At 40.3% G+C, this 22,028-nt stretch overlaps 1 protein-coding gene and 1 pseudogene across 5 annotated transcripts in view; one reads left to right on the forward strand and one right to left on the reverse strand.

Moving 5' to 3' along the window:
• The first annotated feature begins 7,713 nt into the window (after positions 1-7,713).
• Positions 7,714-22,028, forward strand: part of DLGAP5 (DLG associated protein 5) — a 39,566-nt gene continuing 25,251 nt past the window's right edge. For 3 of the 4 annotated variants that reach the window (XM_079914069.1, XM_079914071.1, XM_079914072.1), the window contains exons 1-7: positions 10,189-10,704; positions 13,030-13,223; positions 16,791-16,853; positions 18,302-18,386; positions 18,460-18,579; positions 19,658-19,728; positions 21,569-21,843. In XM_079914069.1, the coding sequence (XP_079770195.1) occupies positions 10,422-10,704; positions 13,030-13,223; positions 16,791-16,853; positions 18,302-18,386; positions 18,460-18,579; positions 19,658-19,728; positions 21,569-21,843 (1,091 nt within the window). In that variant the 5' untranslated portion in view covers positions 10,189-10,421. Of the gene's footprint in view, positions 7,870-10,188; positions 10,705-13,029; positions 13,224-16,790; positions 16,854-18,301; positions 18,387-18,459; positions 18,580-19,657; positions 19,729-21,568; positions 21,844-22,028 lie in introns of those variants that run through there. The other variant, XM_079914070.1, reaches the window with a different exon arrangement.
• Positions 10,053-10,313, reverse strand: LOC307182642 (large ribosomal subunit protein eL43-like; annotated as a pseudogene). Its single transcript has one exon. The product of its transcript is annotated as a large ribosomal subunit protein eL43-like (transcript).

Below are 22,028 nucleotides of genomic sequence, written 5' to 3' on the forward strand. Positions count from 1 at the left end.
GGGAACACACTTGTGGTTTAAGTTTGGTTAATTTACTGGCTGCTGCAAGAGAGCATGCAGCCTCTCCTGGGGATCCTGGGATGTCTGGGCAAGAGAGACTTGGGAGGGGCTTACCTCAGGGCATGGGCCAGTGCTGAGTGGTGCTGAGGAGGGAGCGGAAGAAGCGGGGATCCACTGTGGACTGGTGCTGTCACGAACAGGGGCACTTTAGCAATTGAGGTTTCTCTGTCATCTTTGTTCTGGAAGCAAAAGCAGAGCAGGCGATGTCACTGGTAAGAAAGCAGTGATCACTCCAAAGGAGAGGAATTGTACAGCCTGAGGAGAAACATGGTTTACATGGCCTTGGCCTCCTCCTGTTGCAAACGTTTTTTAAACTTCTGTTAGACATATTCTGGTCTGATTACCTGTTTCTTGGAAACTACCATTTAAAAACCTCTTTTCTGAATCCCTGGGTTGGAAATTGAGGCTCCTTCCCTGTGTCAAAGTAACCCACAGGGAGTGAGACGTTCCATTTTCCTTGATACTTCAGACAGCGAAGTTTCTCATAAATTACAATGGCATTTCCCAGTAGAAATGTAATGTGAGCCAGACACGCAATTAAAATTTTTCTAACAGCCACATTAAAAAGAAACAGGTGAGTGGCGAGGCCTTCGTGGGGCAGCCAGAGCTGTGTCTGCTCAGAGGTCAGCCTCAGACACCAGCTCTCAGTCTCCCTCTCAGCCTGTGTCCTCGAAGCCAGAGGACCAGGAGGCCACTGGCCATGCCCAGCGGGCCCAGCATGCAGGAGGTGGACACTAGGCAGCAAGGCTGCTGCCAGAATCATTTCTCCAGTCAGTGTTCAGAGTATTATCATTTTGTGCATTTGTGGTGGGGGGAAGGTAGGGCTCATTTATTTTTCAATAAGGTTGGAGATGTAAGTTTGGTTCACTGGCAGTGTGGAAAGAGACCCACTGAAGGGCCCCTCAAGCCCAACCAGTGGGCTTCCTGTAGAGTGGGAGTGCCAGGACTAGCCTGCTCTCGGGCTCCGGGAAGGGGGGCAGGATCTCAGGCCAGCCCGCTCCAGCTCATGACACAGTTTGGCTTTTTTGGGAAGCAGATGGGATATTCCCGCTCAGCAGCCCCCAGCTTTCCCACAGGGAAACCCTGGAGCCATCCTTTAAGCCAACAAGATGCCCCGGGCTTGAGCAGAGAGAACTTCAGAGCCTGGGAGGTGAGGCCTGGCCCAGCCTGATGGGCCCCACCCCCCAGCTGCCACCGGCCCCTAGGACTGTGCCTGAGGCCTAGAGTGACCAACCTGGCAGCTGTTCTGAGTTTCAGCAATGAGACTGCCAGGTCCTTGGACCTGGACCAGAGGGAAGTGAGGCTCAAGGACCTCACTCAGGCTGTGGCAGCCATCCTGGGCATCCATCACGGAAGCAATAAAGCTCTTCCCGGAAATAAACAAAATAAATAAATAAAAATAAATTTTTAAAAACAACAGGTGAAATTAAGTTTAGTAATATATTTTAACTCAATAGATTCACAATTTATCCAAAATATTATTTCAATACAGAATCAATATATTAAAAAAAAAGTTAAATTAGACATCTCACTTTCTTTTATTCATACGAAGTCTCCAAAATCCAGTATAGCAGATCTCAGTTTTGAGTTTAGATTTTCATTGAAATAGTTTATCTGTATTTAGATGTCATAAAATTTACAGTTGAAAAAGTGTACTGATGGACCAACGTTGTTCCAAACATACTTGAGTTTTCTAATAACTGAATCAAGTACCAGGTTGTAAATTCAAATTTAGACTAATTAAGATTAAGTAAAATTTAAAATTCAGTTCCTCAGTCACCCTAGTTACATTTTAGCCACATGTGGCTGGTGGCAACCATGTTGGATAGGTCAGGTCCATGATTTTAGAGAACAAGTTTTCTCATCACCATGCCCTTGATGGTAACTAATAAAAGCAGATTTTATAGGTTCACATTATCCTTAGTTCTTTTTTTTAAAATTTTTATTTATTCTTTAATTTTATTTATGGCTGTGTTGGGTCTTCATTGCTGCGCACGGGCTTTCTCTAGTTGCGGTGAGTGGGGGATACTCTTCATTGTGGTGCGCGGGCTCCTCACTGCGGTGGCTTCTCTTGTTGCGGAGCACGGGCTCTAGGTGCGCAGGCTTCAGTAGTTGTGGCACGCAGCCTCAGTAGTTGTGGCATGCGATATCCTTAGTTCTTTCTTCTCCTATTCCACCTTTTTTGTACCACAAATTCTCTGCCACGCTAAAAGAACTCTCGATTTTCTTAGATTCCAGTTTTTCTCTTCAGCTGCAGGGCAGGCCCAGCTACCCTAAATAGAAGCTCAGGACGGCTGATCAGCCCAGTTTCCTCCCCTTTGCAGAGATTCTATCATCATTGTGAAATAGAGACATTATCGTCTACATCTTCCAAGTACATCCCTGACAGCATAAAGGGACTATAAAGAAGTTTTTCAAAGCTCTTCCCTGAAATGTGATGCTGTTACAAGTAAGACACACCACAGGTTCCTTTGTGCCTGGAGTTAGCATTAAAGAGTTTTGGCAGGGCTTCCCTGGTGGCACAGTGGTTAAGAATCCACTTGCCATTGCAGGGGACACGGGTTCGAGCCCTGGTCCGGGAAGATCCCACATGCCGCGGAGCAACTAAGCCCATGTGCCACAACTACTGAGCCTGTACTCCAGAGCCCATGAGCCACAACTACTGAAGCTCACACGCCTAGAGCCTGTGCTCCGCAACAAGAGAAGCCACCGTAATGAGAAATCTGTGCACCACAACAAAGAGTAGCCCCCGTTCACCGTGTGGCGTACAGGCTTCTCATTGTGGTGGCTGCTCTTGTTGCAGCACGTGGGCTCTAGGGTGAGCAGGCTTTAGTAGTTGTGGCACGCGGGCTCTAGAGCACAGTCTCAGTAGTTGTGGTGCGTGGGCTTAGTTGCTCTGCAGCACGTGGGATCTTCCCAGACCAGGGCTCGAACCCGTGTCCGCTGCATTGGCAGGCAGAGCCTTAACCACTGCGCCACCAGGGAAGTCCCTCAATGACTAACTTTATTGTACATATGTGCTTTGAAATTTGTTGAAGCTTTCTTCATGGCCTAATATATGATTATTTGTAACTGTTCCATGTATACTTGAGAAAAATATGTATTCTCTGATTGTTGGATGTTTATTTGGCCTAGTTGTTAATTGTTTTGTTGACATCTTCCATATGTCCTTGCTAAAATTTTGTCTGTTTGGCCTATCAATAATGAGAGATGTGTATTGAATTGCTCACAATAATGGTGGATTTATCCATTTTTTTCTGTAGCTCTATAAATATTTGTTTCATCTACTGTGAAGCTATTTTGTTAGGTGCATACATGTCTCAGACTGCTCTAGCTTGGTAAATTGAACCTTTTATCATTCCACCATGAACGTCTCCACCCCTAACATGTACCAGCTTTTTTCTGGTTAGTTATTGCCTGACATAGTATATACCATCCTTTTATTTTTCACTGTTTATATCCATGTGCTTTGGGCATATGTCTTTTAAACAGAATATGTCTGGATTTCTAAAATCCCATCTATCTTCTAACTGGTGAGATTACTTCATTTATACTTACTATAATTATTGATATCTTTGTAACTTTTTCTATCTTAATTTGTAATTTCAATTTATCTCACCTTTTTTATGTTTTCTACTTTAAAAAATGATATAGTAGACAAGAATTTTATGACATCTTCATATCCCTTGTTTTTCCTTCATTTCCACTTTCCATATCTTATTATCTAGAGTGTTTCATTCTAGGTTAGGTTAAATATATGCTCTCCTTTTCCTTTGCTCGTAGCAGTTTTTAAACAACAACAAATACTTCAAAGGTATTTGCTCATCTTAAAATATCTGTTTGTCTCTCTGTACCTGCTGCTATATAGAAGCAGGTGCAGTTTGTCCCAAGAGAATAGCAGGGATGACACAAAAGCCAAACAATTTCTATCATATTTTATCCTCCATTGCCTTATGCCCCATGCCATATGCATTATCCCATAAACACCAGTTCAGAACAGCCATATTGCTCCAGAATTTTCTATTTCCTTGGTATTTGGGTGTTTACCAGGTAACTTGGCTGTTTTTTGTTTTTTGTTTTCTCTCTGTAGCTCCTCTGAGATTGATCTTGGGGGAAGGAGCTAGTAACTTTATTTTGTCAGCATCTTGTAGGAAGCGGAACAGGAACTAATTATTTCGTTTAATTTTCCTAACATCCCTAAGAGGTAGATAAGGAAATGGAGATTCAGAGAAGCGCAGAAAACTTGCCAATGTGAAGTGGCCATTTTAAATGCCAACCATTTGACCCCAAATCCTATGCCCTTTTCCATTCTCACACCAACACGGAAACAAGCTATGTTTCCAGCCAGGAAAATGAAAATACCTCAGTTTGAGTCCTGATTCTGCTACTTAGTTAGCTGTGGGATCTTGTACAAGTCACTCATCTTCAAAGTCCTTTCCATCACTAAAGCTGCTAATTCCTCAGTTATACTCTCTGCCTGTGTTTCAGTAATTCCTAATGAAATTTTAATTCATTGCAGTATGGTTTCTGCCGCCACCCTTCAGCTGAAATAATTCTCACCAAAGCTGCCAATCACACCCTTGCTGCTAAACGGATAGAACGTGCAATGCTGTGTCCTTCCACATGTTATGCTTTGCTTTATTATTTCTTAATGCACTAAAGTGCTTTAGTTATAGTTAACTCAAAAAAATCATCTGAGGCTTTGCAGGGGGAACTTTTCCCACAAACAGCTATACACACGGGTTTTATTTACATGTGATGCTGGACAATGTATTAAAAAAGTGAGAAAAGATTGAAGATACCACACACAAATTAATTCAAGATGGATCACAGACCTCAACATAAGAGCTAAAACTACCAAGTTTCTAGAACAAAAACATAGGAGAATAACGTTATGATCTTGTGGTAGGCAAATAGTTCTCAGGAAACAAAGCACGAAAGATAAAAGAAAAATATTTTAAATTAGACTTCATCAAACTTAAACCCTCTGCTCACCAGTGATGCTAAGAAAATGCAAAGGCAACCAACAGAGCCAGGTTTTCTACTGTTAGGGTGGGAGGTTACAGATAAGCAAGGGGAGGAGGCTAGAATGATCCATGTGGTAATGGATTAGAGTTGGAGGCATCAGCATGAACTCATGATTAGCTTAATGTAGGTACAGATGTTTACATATAGAAATATTTATAGATCTGTATATACATATGTTAGTCTACTTTCTCACCCTATCAGCTGAGAAACTCCCTAGTAGCAAGGAGCACACCTACTGTCCGGATCTTGGTTTCTAGTACCATTCTCCAATAAGAGGACCTGAACAGACATTTTTCCAAAGAAGACATATAGATGGCCAATAGACACATGAAAATGTGCTCAGCCTCCCTTATCATCAGGGAAATATTGATACAAATCAAAACCCCAATGAGCTACCACCCCACACCTGTCAGAATGGCTATTATCAAAAAGACAAGAAACAACAAGTGTTGTCAAGGATGTAGAGAAAAGGGAACACTTTTGCACTGTTAGTGGAAATGTAAATTGGTGCAGGCACTATGGAAAACAGTACGGAGGTTCCGTAAAAAAATAAAAATAGAACTACCATATGATCCAGCGATTCCACTTCTGGGTATTTATCTGTAGAAAATGAAAACATAATTCAAAAAATATATACCCCTATGTTCATTGCAGCACTATTTACAATAGCCAAAATGTGGAAGCAACCTAAATGTCTATCAATGGATGAGTCGGTGGTATAATAAGATGTAGTATACACAGACACACAGACACACACACACACACACACACACACACACAGGAATGTTACTCAACCATTAAAAAAGAATGAAATCTCACCATTTGTGGCAACATAGATGGAACTGGAGGGTAATATGCTAAATGAAATAAGTCAGACAGAGAAAAACAAATACCATATGATTTCATTTATATATAAAAACCAAAACAAACAAAAAACAAAACAAAACAGACACTGTGGGAAACGGTCAGCCTTGAGAGCAAGCTGTGGACATGCCAGGCATGCCGCCGCTGCTCGAAGGGACTGTCCCTACTTGTTCCCCTCCTTGTTTCATTCCATGGGAGATAAATCACCAGGGCCCAGAGATCAGAAAGAATGTAAAATGAGACAAGCAAAGCTGTCTTTCCCCTGCACGTGCAGGTTATTTTGGATAATTCCGGGTTTTCTCCCAGGGAAGTTAACCTTGAAGCCGAGACAGTCTGTAGATGATGTAAACCACCATCTGGCAACCAACCTCCCTTTTTCTAGTCTATGTAATCTGGAACTGTAGCATAATAAAATTTGCCTTGTCACCATCAGTTGTCTTGGTCCTTCTGACCCCATTCGTCGGTACTGCTTCAGTTCCTTACCCCTTCCCTTCTGACCCTGGGCGGTGAAATCCTCTTCCTCCGGCTGGTCCGCGGCAAGAAACAGACTCATAGATACAGAAAACAAACTGTTCGTTGCCCAGGGAGGGAGTGTCAGGGAAAGGACCAAATAGGTGAAGGGGATTAAGAGGTAAAAATTTTCAGCTATAAAACAAATGTCACAGAATATGGTAAATAATATTGTAAAAACTTTGTATGGTGACTGATGGTAACTGGATTTATTGTGGTGATCATTTCATAATGTAAAAAATATTGAATCACTATGTTGTACACCTGAAACTAATACTGTATGTTAATTAGAACTCAGTTAAAAAAAAAATTCCACACCTACATTTCCCCAAGAGAAATAAAACATGACCACAAAAAGACTTGTACAAGAATGTTTATAGCAACTTTATTCATAATAGCTAAAAATTGGAACAATTCAATATCCATCAACAGGAGAATGGATAAGCAAATTATTCAATGGAATACTTTTCAGCAATAAAAACAACGGCTGATTCATGTTAACAGTAGGGATGGATCTCGAAAACATTACACTGGGAGAAAGAAGGCAGACAAGAGTACCTACCACTCCTATTTTTAAGGTGATAGAAATCAGAAGAGTGATTGTCTAAGCTGTGGGAGATTTGGAAGGGGGCTTGAGAGAACCGGGTGATGGAAATACTCTATATCCTGATTGGGTGGTGGTTACACAGCTGTTTACATTTAGCAAAACTCATCAAATCATATACTAAAAAAAACTATGCTTTTCACTGTATTTGATAATTTTACCTCTATTTAAGAAGAAAAAAAAAGGACGAGAAAAAAAAAGACTGGTAACGCTGAAAGGTAGCAGTAAAAGATGTAGAAGAAATTTGATGTGGTAATAAGCCCTTTCTTTAAAACGTTAAGTGAAGAAAATATTCCAATAAGCTCTGCTGGATTTATGTAATCAAATAAGGACTCAGACTCTGAGTCCCCTCTCCTCCGTCCGAGTTCCTCGGTCTTTTCTCGGATACCCGCGAGGCCCCGGGAACTCCAGGGCGGTTTCAGGCGTAGCGCCCTCTCAACCGCCGGCCATTGTAGCTCCCCGACAGCCCCACTGCTCCCACCGCTCACCGCCTCATCAATATCGCATCGCGGACCCGCCCATTGATTCAGCTCACAGCCACCCTTTGAACGGTCCGTTCACCTTTCAATCAATTCAAACATAGCAAGGAGCTAACCAACCGCAAGCCTCGGCGAAGGGAAGAGGCGGGTACTTTTACAGGAAGTGTTGCTTAAAATACCTCCAATCAGAAGTTCGGTGTGGGAAGTTTGAATTTTGCCGAGTCTTGTAGGCGTTCCTTCTTCGGAGGCGGCGGTGGTCTTCCAGGCCCAGAGGGTTCCTTTACTTTTAGTTTGGTTGAGGTTTCACGCTAGAAGCTGCCTCAGGTAGGTGGATGCTGGGGAGCTGGGGGGAGGGCGCTGGTCCGCTTCCTTCTAGAAGGTCTAGAAGGGTCGGAGGACCGGCGGCTGCGAGCTGGACGCCGCTCAGGGGAGGCTCCTCTTAGGACCGTGTTACCTGTCCTTCCCGAAACTGATGACGCAGTCCTTCGGAAGAGTAAATATTTGTTGCCATGATCTGTGTAGCAGCATCATTTCACCACCGGGGCGTTATTGGCTTTGGGCCCCAACATTATTCCAGTGTCTCTTTCCAGGTTCTATGACAACTAAAAACGCCTGGGTTGACAACCTTGGCAAGCAAAACTAAGGCATTCTAGACTTTCAAGCTGGAAGAAACTCCAGTCAGCCAAAGAAGAGAACTTAGATGTGTGTGAAGAGCCAGGCTGCCTGGCTTAAGATTCCAGCTCCACTACCTTTTAGCTGTGCAAATGTGGGCAGTTAATATACCTCATCTGTATAACGGCAGTTATACTAAATACCTTTTAGGGTTTAGGTGATAATTAAATATGCCTTCGGTGTTAGTTCTCTCTCTCTCTCTCTCTCTATTTGCCGTGTATAGTTCTCTGCTGTGTTTTTAAATACCTAGTACGTAATTTTAATTTTCTTTAATATTTGCGGGAAGTGGCAAATCAAATAGTAGAGGAGAGTTCTTGATTAAAAAAGCACAGTCCTTTGTCACTTCCCCTGGGCCTTTAAAGGAGAATGTTATTAGCATCCAGGTCAGATGAATTCTCATGTTTTTATACTCTGTTGATTGCCTAAAATAATACAACATTTGAATTTGTTGCATTTCTTGTGCAGTTTTTTTATCTGCATTTTTCTAGTGGACTCTCTTCTTGTTGTTGAAGGTATAGTGTGCTTGTATCTTTTTTTTTTAAATAGACCTTTATTGGAGTATAATTGCTTCACAATACTGTGTTAGTTTCTGTTGCACAGCAAAGCGAATCAGTCATATGCATACATATATCCCCATATCCCCTCCCTCTTGAGCCTCCCTCCCACCCTCCCTATCCCACCCCTCTAGGTGGTCACAAAGCACCGAGCCGATCTCCCTGTGCTATGCTGCTGCTTCCTACTAGCTATCTATTTTACATCTGGTCGATGCTACTCTCACTTTGCCCCAGCTTCCCCCTCCCACCCCATGTCTTCAAGTCCATTCTCTATGTCTACCTCTTTATTCCTGCCCTAACTTTCTAATGGCAGACCTCCGTCCTTTTTTTTTTCCTCCTTCTCTTTTAAGCTGGCAAGACTTTTCCCTGGAGAATCAATCCTCTTTCTCCAGTTTGGCTTGGTTCTCCATACCAGCTGTATAGGAGATGCCTTTAGACTTTCCACTTTCCTTTTTTCTTTTCCTCAGTTGGATCCACGATTTCTTGGAACCCATGACATTGTCTTTCTTGGACTCCCAAGGATCTTTCTAAGAAAAGAGCATATGCCAAGTAAACTGTATGATTTCTTATATGGCCGAAAAGAATTTTATTTTGCCCTCACCAGGGCACGCTGATATGATTATCCTTCTGCATCACCATGGTACTTCTGAAAACCCTTCTTGGGCTTCCCTGGTGCCGCAGTGGTTGGGAGTCCGCCTGCTGATGCAGGGGACATGGGTTCGTGCCCCGGTCCGGGAAGATCCCGCATGCCGCGGAGCGGCTGGGCCTGCGCGTCCGGAGCCTGTGCTCCGCAGCGGGAGAGGCCACAGCAGTGAGAGGCCCGCGTACCGCAAAAAAAAAAAAACAAAAACACCTTCTTTTTCTCAATCTCGTATATCTAACTGCCTATTTATCATTCCTACCTACCTAATAGGCATCTTGTGTGTTTTGTTTTTTGGCTTGAGAAAAAATGCCAGCCTGCCTGCATTCATCACCAGGGGAAAGTTAAGGAAACTATTCTGTATACTCTATCCCTATTTTCACCTTTACTTCCTACTCTATTTTGCAGTGCTCTCTATGGTAAGCCTAGACCCTCTTATTTATATTCTGGACTTTAGCTTCCTGGGCTTCACTTCATCTGTCAAGCAAGTTCCTGTTCAGAACCTCAAAATAGGTTGTAGTGTTTTATCTTTTGATAACCTCCTTCCCACTCTTCAGTCACATATTTATTCCATTTTGTATTTTTTATTATGTAAATTAACCCATTTATTATCGGCTAGCAATGTTTCAAATGGTGGCCTTCTACTGGTCCTTCAATTCCTTCAGTCTTCTGGTGACTTTACTGTGACGGCAGAAGTGGTGTTGTAGGTCCAGGCACCATCAACAACCGTTTTCATGCAGGAAATGCCAAATGCCCACAGCTTGTCTCTTCATCTTGGTTTTGCCACAGGAGCAAGTGTGCTAGGCGTGCTGGCTGATTTCAGTTTTCTTCACCATTTTCCTGAGGGAGGCAACATGGGTCCCGTATTTACCCACGATTCTGACCTTGGTGCGTTTAGCCATGTTGCCACAACCTAGGTCTGAGCCCAGAGAGCTGTATTTTAATTTTTTTTTTTTCAGAAGACTCTGGGGTGGGAGGTGAACTGGAATCCTAACTTTTTAAATAATCAAATGAAATTTCACGTAAGTTGGTCTTTCTCTCTTTTTCCTGATAGGATGGCTTCATCACATTTTGCCAGTCGACACAAAAAGCAATTAAGTACCGACATGATTAGAACTAAAATTGCTCATAGGAAATCACTGTCTCAGAAAGAAAACAGACATAAGGAATATGAACGAAATAGACACTTTGGTTTGAAAGATGTCAACGTTCCAACCTTGGAAGGTAGAATTCTTCTTGAATTAGATGAGATATCTCATGAGCTTGTTCCAGAAAAGGCCGATGTCAAGCCAAGTAAGTAAAAGTCTATTGTAATTTCAAGTGTTTGAAGAGTGAATAAAAGTTGGTTTAATACCTGAGGTTAAAAACAACCCTGACCAGAAGAATGGAGTTTTGAAATGCCATTCTAAATAAATAACTTGGTGTTTTCTACAACTAAATACTGTCTATTTCAAGTAAAGGCTGTGTTGGGAATTCCCAGATGGTCCAGTAGTTAGGACTCCACACTTCCACTGCCAGGGGCCTGGGTTTGATCCTTGGTGGGGGAACTAAGATCCTGCAGGCTGCCTGGCGTGCCCCCCTCCCCCCCAAAAAAAAGCACTCAAGTAAAGGCAGTGGACGTCCTAGCTAGGCTAAAGCCATTCACCTATGGAGTATTATAACACTTTTTACCTATATGACCTTACAGGAATCCTAAAGTTCTTACTTCTGGAGCTTGGATAAGATAAATATTGACAAGATAAATTGATAAGGGACATAAAAATAGAACTGATTGAAGTATCCATGAAGTAAGGGTACTTTGCCAATGGGAACACTTCTTAGAGGGAAGAGCAAAGGATTCATCCCTGTAGTTTGCCCAAAAGGATTTGGGGTAATTAGTAGGGAAAGAACCAACCAGAAAAGAGAATGATCTCAGCAAGAGATAAAAATAATAAAAATGGTTGTCTTAGAAGGCAAGGGATGCTATAGAAAAGAAGGAAGAGAACTGGGAAATGACATGCATTTAATCGGAAGGACTTATTGGACTCCTATTTAGTTGTGTTTATATAGCAGGCACTAGGAGCTAGATTGCAGTGAAATAAAGCAAGGATAAATTGTGAAGAAATGGCAGAAAGATGAAGTCTTAGAAGTTTTATAGAGAAAGAAATGAGATGTCAAGTTGTTTTACGTGTTCACTACTTCAGTTTTATCATTTTTCCAGAACCAGTGTAATGTGTGACACGTACAAGACACTCAACATATTCAGCTTAATTGCTTCTGTAAAAGGGGAGGTTGGGCTAAACTATTTCTTCCAGATTTGTCATTTTTGTGATTCTAAAGGAAAGTGAGAGAAAGGAATTGGATTAAAGTGTCGTAGGGTACTTTTTTGTTTTTGAGATGAAGTGATCAGTTTATGTTTGAAGGTCAAAGGAAGTGGGTTGGTGGTTGAGGGGGATAGAGTAAAGAATAACATCTCTTAGGAGTTCAGAGAAAATGAACACTGGGTCGTAGGATTATATAGGATGGCCTTTGAAGGAAGAGCTAGACATTTTCTGTCTGAGAAGAGGTGACATTACCTTCCTCTACTCATACCCTCTCAAATGCTTCTTTCCTCGACCAAAATCTTTCAAACAAAATTTAACCTTGTCAATATGCTATTAGAATATCTTTTATTCCTCATTTGCGAAGGCCTGGAGGTGGGAGTGGGTCTGGTATGTTCCAGAGAAAGCAAGTAGGTAAGCATGGATGGAGAAGGCAAACAGCTTAGCTCCCATAGAGCCCTGAGGGCCATCATTATAAGGACATTGGCTTTTTTTTTTTTTTTTTTTTTGGCTGTGCCGGGTCTTAGTTGCGGCACGCAGGCTTCTTACTTGCGGCACATGGGCTTCTCTAGTTGTGGTGCCTGGGCTCAGTAGTTGCGGTGCACAGGCTTAGTTGTGGTATGTGGATCTTAGTTCCCCAACCAGGGATTGAACCCGGGCCCCCTGCATTGGGAGTCTTAACCACTGGACCACCAGAGAAGTCCCTGTTTTGATTATTGTAAAGGATCTGCTTCTAAGGTGACTCATTCACATTACCAGCAAGATGATGCTGGCTTTTGGCAGGAGGCCTTAGTTCTTTGTCATGTGGACATCTCCATGGGGCCGCTTGAGTTCCTTAAGGTTCCACGTGGCCACTGGCTTCCCCCCAGAGCAAGGGATCCAAGAGAGAGCAGGACAAAAGCTGTGATGTCTTTAATGGCCTAGTTGTGGGAGTCGTTCTCTATCATTTCCACAGTACTTTCTTGGTTACACAGGTCAGCCCTATTCAGTATGGGAGGGGATGACACAAGGCATGTCTACCAGGAGGTGAGAATCGCTGGAGGTCAGCTTGGAGGCTGACTATCATAGAAGCTAATTAATTTAAACATGAAGTAATACATGCCTAGTACATAGTAAACAGTTATATATTTGAACAAATGAAGGTGAAAGAAATAGGAATTTTAAAATAGGGGTGGAAATAACTTGAAGTGCTAAGGAATTAACAAGAAGTTACTAAAAGCATTTCTTAGCAACAGTTGAAGTTAGAAGTTGTTTGCCTAACTTTTTATCTGAAATGTTTTATATATTGTATTTTTCTTTTTTTCTTTTTCCTACTTAGAGTCAGTGAAAACTATTCTAGGTGATCAACGAAAGCAAATGCTCCAAAAATACAAAGAAGAAAAGCAGCTTCAAAAATTGAAAGAGCAGAGAGAGAAAGCTAAACGAGGAGTATTTAAAGTGGGTCTTTATAGACCTGATATTCCTAGTTTTCTTTTCTCAAACCAGAGTACTATGAAAGCTGAGCCAAAAAAGGTAAGTTTAGTATCCTAACTTGATATATATTCCTTTTAACTGGAATTTTCTTTAGGAGATTAGATGACTAAAATAACCATTTCCCCGAGTCCCTTTATTCATTTAATTAGCTGGTAGGAGGTGGGAATGACATAATAGTAACTCAGAAGATGAAAACAGGGTCTCTTGATGTAGCTGTATTTAGGTTGAGATTGGATAAAACTAGGACAGCTGGTAGAGCCAGGCTGAACAGTGAATGCTATACCAAAGTATTTGGCATTTATCCTCTAGGATATGGAGAGTCAGGGGAGGTTTATAAACGAGGTTGTACCATTATCAAAGTAATACTCAGGGAAGATTAGGCTGGACTTGAGGATTATAGTCTAGAAAGGGAAGCATTTATAGATAGGAAGACTAGTTGTGAGTTTATATTGTGAATATTCTTTATAGAATAGGTGAGATGAGATAAGTGGACTGAGACATTTGTTTAAAAAGAAGAAATAGGGGGCTTCCTTGGTGGTGCAGTGGTTGAGAGTCCGCCTGCCGATGCAGGGGACGCGGGTTCGTGCCCTGGTCTGGGAGGATCCCACATGCTGTGGAGCGGCTGGGCCCGTGAGCCGTGGCCACTGAGCCTGCGCGTCCGGAACCGTGCTCCGCAGCGGGAGAGGCCACAACAGTGAGAGGCCCGCGTACCGCAAAAAAACAAAAAACCAAAAAAAGAAATAGGTTTAAGATATCATTTTTCTGGAGATATAATTGACATATTAGTTTCAGGTGTACACCATAATGATTCATTATTTGTATACATTACAAGATGATCACCACAGTTAGTCTAGTTACCATCCATCACCACACATAGTTACAAAACTTTTTTTCTTGTGATGAGAACATTTCAGATATACTCTCTTAGCAACTTTCAAATATACAATACAGTATTATTAACTGTAGGCACCATACTGTATATTACATTCCCGGGACTTACTTATTTTAAACCTGGAAGTTTGTACTTTTTGACCACCTTCACCCATTTCACCTACCCTGCACCTCACTCAAGTGATGGGCACCTGAGTTGTTTACAAGTCTTGGCTATTGTAAATAATGCTGCAACGTACATGGGGATACATATATATTTTTGAGTTAGTGTTTTCTTTTCCTTTGGATAAATACTCAGAATTGGAAATGCTGGATCATATGGTAGTTCTAATTTTAATTTTTTGAGGATCTTCCATACTGCTTTTCATAGTGGCTGCACCAATTTACATTCCTACCAACAGTGCTCAGGGGTTCCTGTTTCTCCATATCCTCACCAACACTTATTATTTCTTGTCTTTTTGATAATAGCCATTCTAACAGGTGTCATGTAAGACATCTTAGGAGATAAATTTGATAGGACTGGTGACCAAGTAGATGGTGAGGGGTGGAGGAAGTTGAAAAGTTAGAGATAAGATGATGATTCTGAAGATAATAGTTTGATCAATAATACAAATTTTGCTGCTGCTAGAAGAGATGAGGAAGGCAAGAAAAGCTTAAGTGGGTGAATATTAATACCCTTTTTAAAAAAAATCCTATTTGGGCCATCTAGACATCAGGCAGTTGGGAATAAAAATTTGGAAATCAGGATGGGGATCCATGCTAAGATGTGGATTTTGGATATGATATTGGGAGTATGAATGGACACTTAAGCTATAGAACTAAATGAGACCATTCCAATTAGGGTATATAAAATTATGAAAGTGAGATCTAGAGAACACCTTTAGGTGGGCAGTGATATGCTGAAAAGGACTGGTCAGAGTGGCAGCAGAGCTAAAATGGAGGATAGAAGCTAAAGGAGGAGTGATCTAAAGAGAATGGTTAGTGAATCAGGAAGGATGAAGTTTGAACAGATCAGTTGGATTTGTAAACTTGTAAACTTGCTAGTCACTGGTGATTTGCTATTTATTTATTTTATTATTTATTTATTTATTTTTGGCTGCGTTGGGTCTTCGTTGCTCTGTGCAGGCTTTCTCTAGTTGCAGCAAGCCGGGGCTACTCTTCATTGTGGTGCGCAGGCTTCTCACTGAGGTGGCTTCTCTTTGCGGAGCACGGGCTCTAGGCGCGCGGGCTTCAGTAGTTGTGGCATGCAGGCTCAGTTATTGTGGCTCGTGGGCCCTAGAGCACAGGCTCAGTTGTTGTGTCGCACAGGCTTAGTTGCTCCGCGGCATGTGGGATCTTCCCGGACCAGGGCTCGAACCCGTGTCCCCTGCATTGGCAGGCAGATTCTTAACCACTGCGCCACCAGGGAAATCCCTGATTTGCTATTTAAAGATATGTATAAAAGATCTCATTGACTGTATACTCATTCCTGATTTAAATAAGAACTGAATAATATAAAGGCTGAAGATATTGCTTGTTTTTCTAGGCTTCATGAATCTCAATGATTCATTTGACAGATCTTTGATTTATTTACTCTGTATGATCTTAGGACACTGTAGAAGAGACCAAAATTAATAAACTGTAGTTCATGGTGGAAAGATACAGATAAATATGTTCTTTATATTAGAGGAAGGATAGATTGTTTATATTTGGAGGAACATCAAAGAAGACCTCTTGGGATTAGATTTAAGCTGTCTTTTTAGGAATATGTAGATACCAATCATTGGTCTACACTGTAAACAACTATTTTAAAATATCTTAAAAATATGTGTAGGAGGAACAAGAGACACATCGTTGTGGGTTTTTTTTTTTTTTTTAATTTTGGCTGCGTTGGGTTTTCGTTGCTGCATGTGGACTTCTCTAGTTGTGGCGCACAGGCTTAGTTGCGCCGTGGCGTGTGGGATCTTAGTTCCCCAACCAAGGATCAAACCCATGTCCCCTGCGTTGGAAGGTGGATTCTTAACCACTGGACCACTGGGGAAGTCCCTGATTATGTTTCTTAAGAAATTTTACAGAGTTGATAAATACCTTATAATTTTTTAATTGGTCTTTCTCATGCTAAATGTTTTTCACATTTTGTGATTAGGTCTCCATTTTCTTACTGACAATGGACAGATATAATCATGAGATTTGAAGGCAAATTGTCAAAGCTAGGGAAGTAAGCTGTACAGTATCTTTTCATAAACAGAAAACAAAAGATCCTAATACTCTAGTTTGTTCATCTACCCCCTTTTAAATATGTCTAGCTAATCACATTAATGAGGATCCTAATACTTGGAAAATATGCTTTGAAATTTCTTCTCTCTCCTCATTGAAAAATATGGGTAAGTTTTGAAGTTATTAACTTAAACATAATTTAAATCAAGCCAGAACCAGAAAAAACAATAACTTAGGGAATTCCCTGGCAGTCCAGGGGTTAGGACTCAGTGCTTTCACTGCCAGAGGCCTGGGTTCAATCCCTGGTTGGGGAACTAAGACCCGCAAGCTGCACGGCACGGCCGAAAAAATTAAAATTTAAATTAAAAAAAAATTAAGTTAGCAAGTATCTTTTTGCCATAAATTATTAAGGATAAAATTTAACTTTAAAATGGAAACTTTATTTCATAATGAAACATGGAAGTAAATTTTGCCAGTTTATTTATTTTTTTAACTTTATCTTCTTTTGACTGTTTTAAGGCTGTTCCATCTTCTGTACGGATTACGAGGTCAAAGGCCAAAGACCAAATGGAGCTGACAAAGGTAAAGTTGATAGTTAGTAAGTCATTGTTAATAAAATGACAAATTGTACTTTTTTTTCCTCAGAGTAAGTAAATTTATTTTTAATCTAATACCATCTTCAAGCATAATGATTATTTTACTAGAGTCAATAGTACTACCAAAATCACTGTTTTGGTATGGTGGCAGAGCAGATTTGGCTAGATGCTAAGGAAATAGTCACTTAAAATATTCTTTGCCCAGACATCCCTTATGAGATCTATACTAAACTCTGTGCCACACTCTTTTTTGTTTGTTTGTTTACCGGGCTTCTATTATGCATCCCATGTCACCATGAAGTGCAGATAGGGATATAAAGCATACAGGGTGAGTGTTATAAACTTATGGGTCTTCAAAACACGGTTATGGATAAACTTATTAGGAGGATTACTAAAATAAAGTTAAGTGGGCAAAGAGGGAAATAGTATGCCTCTTTGTCAGGTGAGGAAGCTAAGTTTCATGTATTCAATGAATTTGAGTCACTACCATGTTCCTTTAGGCTCTAGAATATAACTGAGCAAAACAAACAAAATTCCCTGTTTTCAAGGAGCTTACGTGAGAGAGAGCACTAAAAAAAGAACTATATAGTATGTCAGATGGTCAAAAGTATTATATTATGGGGGAGATTAAAAAAAAAGAAGAAGAAGGGAGGTGGGGAGTTTTGAAGTAGGTGTAGGGTGGAATTTTGATCAGGCCTCAGATGGTGGCATTTTATTTTATTTTTAATAAATTTATTTATTTATTTTTGACTGTGTTGGGTCTTCATTGCTGTGCGCAGGCTTTTCTCTAGTTGCTGCGAGCAGGGGCTATTGTTTGTTGCGGTGTGCAGGCTTCTTATTGTGGTGGCTTCTCTTGTTGCAGAGCATGGGCTCTAGGCATGCGGGCTTCAGTAGTTGCAGTGCGTGGGCTCAGTAGTTGTGGTGCACAGGCTTAGTTGCTCCGTGGCATGTGGGATCTTCCCAGACCAAGGCTCAAACCTGTGTCCCCTGCATTGGCAGGCAGATTCTTAACCACTGCGCCACCAGGGAAGTTCCCAGATGGTGGCATTTTAAATGAAGTCTTTAAGGAAATAGAAGAGTGAACTGTGGGAAAGAGCTTTCTTCCAGGAGAAGAATTTTCTAGACAAAATTCAGAGGTCTTGAATTGAAAACATGCCTGGTATGTTTAAGGAGTCTCAGAAGATTATAGTCAGTTATTTTTTTAATAGCTTAGGTTATTAGCATTTTCTAAATTCTAGGTTTCTGAAAAAGCTTGTAAGGAAATGTATATAATGGAAAACTTGTTTCTTCATTTCATTTTATTTGGGGTAATGGGTTTTTTGCTGAGTCATTTACAATATCAGGTTTCAGATGAGGGGTCGATTTACACATTAAAAATGTGGTGGTTTGGTTCATTATGCAATTAAATCACATAGTACCTAATATTTTGAATAGATTGATAATGGGAGTGATGTTCGAGCAATCCGACCTGGTCAAAGACAGGCTTCTGAAAAGAAAGTGTTGGACAAAGAGAAAAAAGGTAAGTTCTGATGTTGCCACAACAATAATTTAAAATTACCACAAACATTTGATTTTATTATTTGTTCCCACAGCTATACAACCTGTAATGCCGCCAGTGAGAATGACTCGATCGGCTACTCAAGCAGCAAAGCAGATTGCCAGAACAGTCCCGCCTACTACAGCAAGAAAGCCAGTGACAAGGGCTACTAATGGTAAGAACATTTCTTGATCAGTGACTGAGCTAGGATGTTTTGGTACTTGAGGTTCTTTGTGTTCAATTTTTAAAAATTAATTAATTTTTGGCTGCATTGGGTCTTCGTTGCTGCGCGCGGGCTTTGTCTAGTTGCAGCCAGTGGGGGCTACTTTTCATTGTGGTGCACAGTCTTCTCATTGCATTGGCTTCTCTTGTTGCGGAGCATGGACTCTAGGCGCACTGGCTTCAGTAGTTGTGGCTCTTGGGCTCTAGAGCACAGGCTCAGTAGTTGTGGCACACGGGCTTAGTTGCTCCGCAGCATGTGGGATCTTCCCGGGCCAGGGGTCGAACCCGTGTCCCCTGCATTGGCAGGTGGATTCTTAACTACTGCACCACCAGGCAAGCCCCTGTGTTCAATTTTTAAAATCATTATGTACTTTTTTGAGTAGGAGAGGAGGAAGATAGGTTTTGTGCCCCGATATCCTAGTGGGTGCTCAAATGTTGAAGTACTGAATTGGTGTAAGCAGTGCTTCAAAGTGAAAAATTAATGGCCCCAATAAGTTACAGTCCATCCATTTGGTGGAATACAATGTAACCATTTAAGAACAATGTATGAAAGAACACTTAATGACATGGTTAATCGTATTAAGTGGGCAAAGAAAATCAGCTCAAACCCTGAACAGTATGATTGAAATTCTAAAATATGTATGTGAATGTGAACATAGGAAAAAACTGGAAAAACGTACTCTGAAGTGTCAATAGTGATTACCACTGAGTAGTGAGTGTAAGCTTGGGTAAAATTTTTGATTGTTGTTGTTTTTGTGCTTTTTAAAATTTTTTCTAATTTTCTATAATAAATACATATTTGATATTCAGAGGCAAAAGGTAAAATACCTTAACACTTTTGTTTTGAAAACAGATGGCCTAAACTTGGCAGGAAATTTCATCTATTTATTTCCTATTTTATAATGTGACTTTTAATCATAAAATTCTTTGACATACATTCCTATTGCCTGTTTTCCTTTCCCAAATTAGTACTTTTAATGCAGCATTTTTTATCTAGTCTAAATGGATGGCTTATTTCACTTTTATTTTAGTTAATGAAGCAGAAACAGAGGCACCAAATCAAGGAAGACCTGCCAAAAAGATAGGAACAAAACCTGACAAGGTAGAGTATAAACATCTGTTTATTTCTAGGTACTTTGAAAATCTCACTACTACTTTCATAAAATTGAAATTAAGCATATAGAACTGCTTCAAGAAGATAACTTACAACATGTGTTAAAATCTCTTGAACCATAAAGAAGCATCAGGAGGATTTACTGTTGTTTTTCAGGTGTCTTATCCTCAGAGTTTTATAGGTAGAGAAAGCATAATTTGATTAACAGGAAATAGAGAAAAGTGATAAAAACACAGCTGACCGAAACCTTCATGTGGGAACTAGCTAAGAGATAGGATGGAGTAGGGTGAAATGCATTGACTTTGGATTCAGCTAGGCCTGAGTTTGAATATTGTCTCTGCTTCCAATTAGCTATATAACCTTGGACAACTTAGGAATTTGTTTTCCCATCTCCAACCCGTAATACCTACATGGAGTAGTTTTAAGAATTAAATAACCTAACATTTCTGATAGCGTCTACCATAGTACATGGTAGAGTCTTCAAAAAAGAGCCACAATTTTGAGGCCCCAATGCCTTGTTTTATAATCCATGCTACACAGTTCCTTAACCTTAAAAAAGTTAGGGACTTCCCTGGTGGCGCAGTGGTTAAGAATCCGCCTGCCACTGCAGGGGACACGGATTTGAGCCCTGGTCCGGGAAGATCCCACATGCTGTGGAGCAACTAAGCCCGTGCACCACAACTACTGAGCCTGAGCTCTAGAGCCCGCGAGCCACAACTACTGAGCCTGCATGCCACAACTACTGAAACCCATGTGCCTAGAGCCCATGCTTCGCAATAGAGAAGCCACTGCAATGAGAAGCCCATGCACTGCAATGAAGAGTAGTCCCCGCTCACTGCAACTAGAGAAAGACTGTGTGCAGCAATGAACACCCAACGCAGCCAAAAATAAATTTATTTTAAAAGAAAAAAAGTTATGCCAAAGTATAAGAAATGTGGCTAGATTCTTAACTAAAAATTAAAAATCAGAAATGTAAAAACCTCTAAAAATTATGTTTATATGGGTGGGTGAAATCGGTGAAGGTGGTCAAAAGTTATAAACTTCCAGTTACAAAGTGAGTCCTGGGGATTCACTATAAAACATAGTGACTATGGTTAATAATACTGTGTTGTATATTTGAAAGTTGCAAAGAGGGTAGGTCATTAAAGTTCTCATCACAAGAAAAAAAAATTGTACCTTTGTGTAGTGACAGTTGTTCATTAGACTCATCGTCTAGATCATTTTGCAGTATATACAAATATCAAATCATTATGTTGCACACCTGATACTAATATAATGTTATATGTCAGTTATATCTCAGTTTTAAAAAAACCAAATAATTAAATTGACAGAGAAAATAAGCTTCACATTTTATATGGTTAATCTCACTGTGTCGTCACACTGAAAAATATTTTTCTCATGATAAATTTATTTATAATCAAGGTGATTTTAAAAGAGGATTTGGTCCTTGACAATAGTAGTCATCCAATAAACATTGGATTTCTGATTCTCAACCATGGTAATTATCAACATAATTTAAATAAAAAGGTAGGTGTTTGTTAGGTGGGTAATTTTTCCACCTTAGTTTTCATATATTTAATTTTAATACTTAAAACCTATTATTTAGTCCTTTTAATGAGGATTGGTTCTGTGTCTCTCTGGATCATGACAGTGGTTTAGTTAGCTGGCTACTGATTCCATATTTACATTTAATTGTATTTATTTTTTTCTCCTAAATTATGCACAAGGGACACATAGCTCAACTTTCATATTTTCAGGCCTGTAAAAATTGGTTTGAATATATCCCCAGAAGAGAAATTCTTACTCCATTCTGTTTCCTCCCATCTAGGCCATTTCCTTTAAAGTTGATAGTGAAGAAAGTACTTTGGATTCACAAACCAGTACAACAATTGGAATGGATCCAGATGGTGTCTTATCAAAAATGGAAAATTTATCTAAGACAAATAGTGCAAAAATGAAGGGGAAGAATTCCTTTGCACCTAAAGATTTTATGTTTCAGCCACTAGATGGTCTGAAGACCTATCAAGTAACACCTATGACTCCCAGAAGTGCCAGTGCTTTCTTGACACCCAGTTATACCTGGACCCCTTTAAACACAGAAGTGTAAGAATTTAATGTTAATAATGAATTCCTTGCTAAGATGGATAACAAATGCCTTTCTTAGATTTGTCCTGTGCTTTTTAAAAGTTAATATTTAGTTAGTAAATTATATTAATTATAAATCATGAAACTTTGGTCTTTTAAAAAAATTCTTCAGAAGGCTACAGTAATGTATTTGACAGTTTTGG

Source organism: Stenella coeruleoalba (genome assembly GCF_951394435.1).
Source record: "Stenella coeruleoalba genome assembly, chromosome: 2".
Lineage (NCBI taxonomy): Eukaryota > Metazoa > Chordata > Mammalia > Artiodactyla > Delphinidae > Stenella > Stenella coeruleoalba.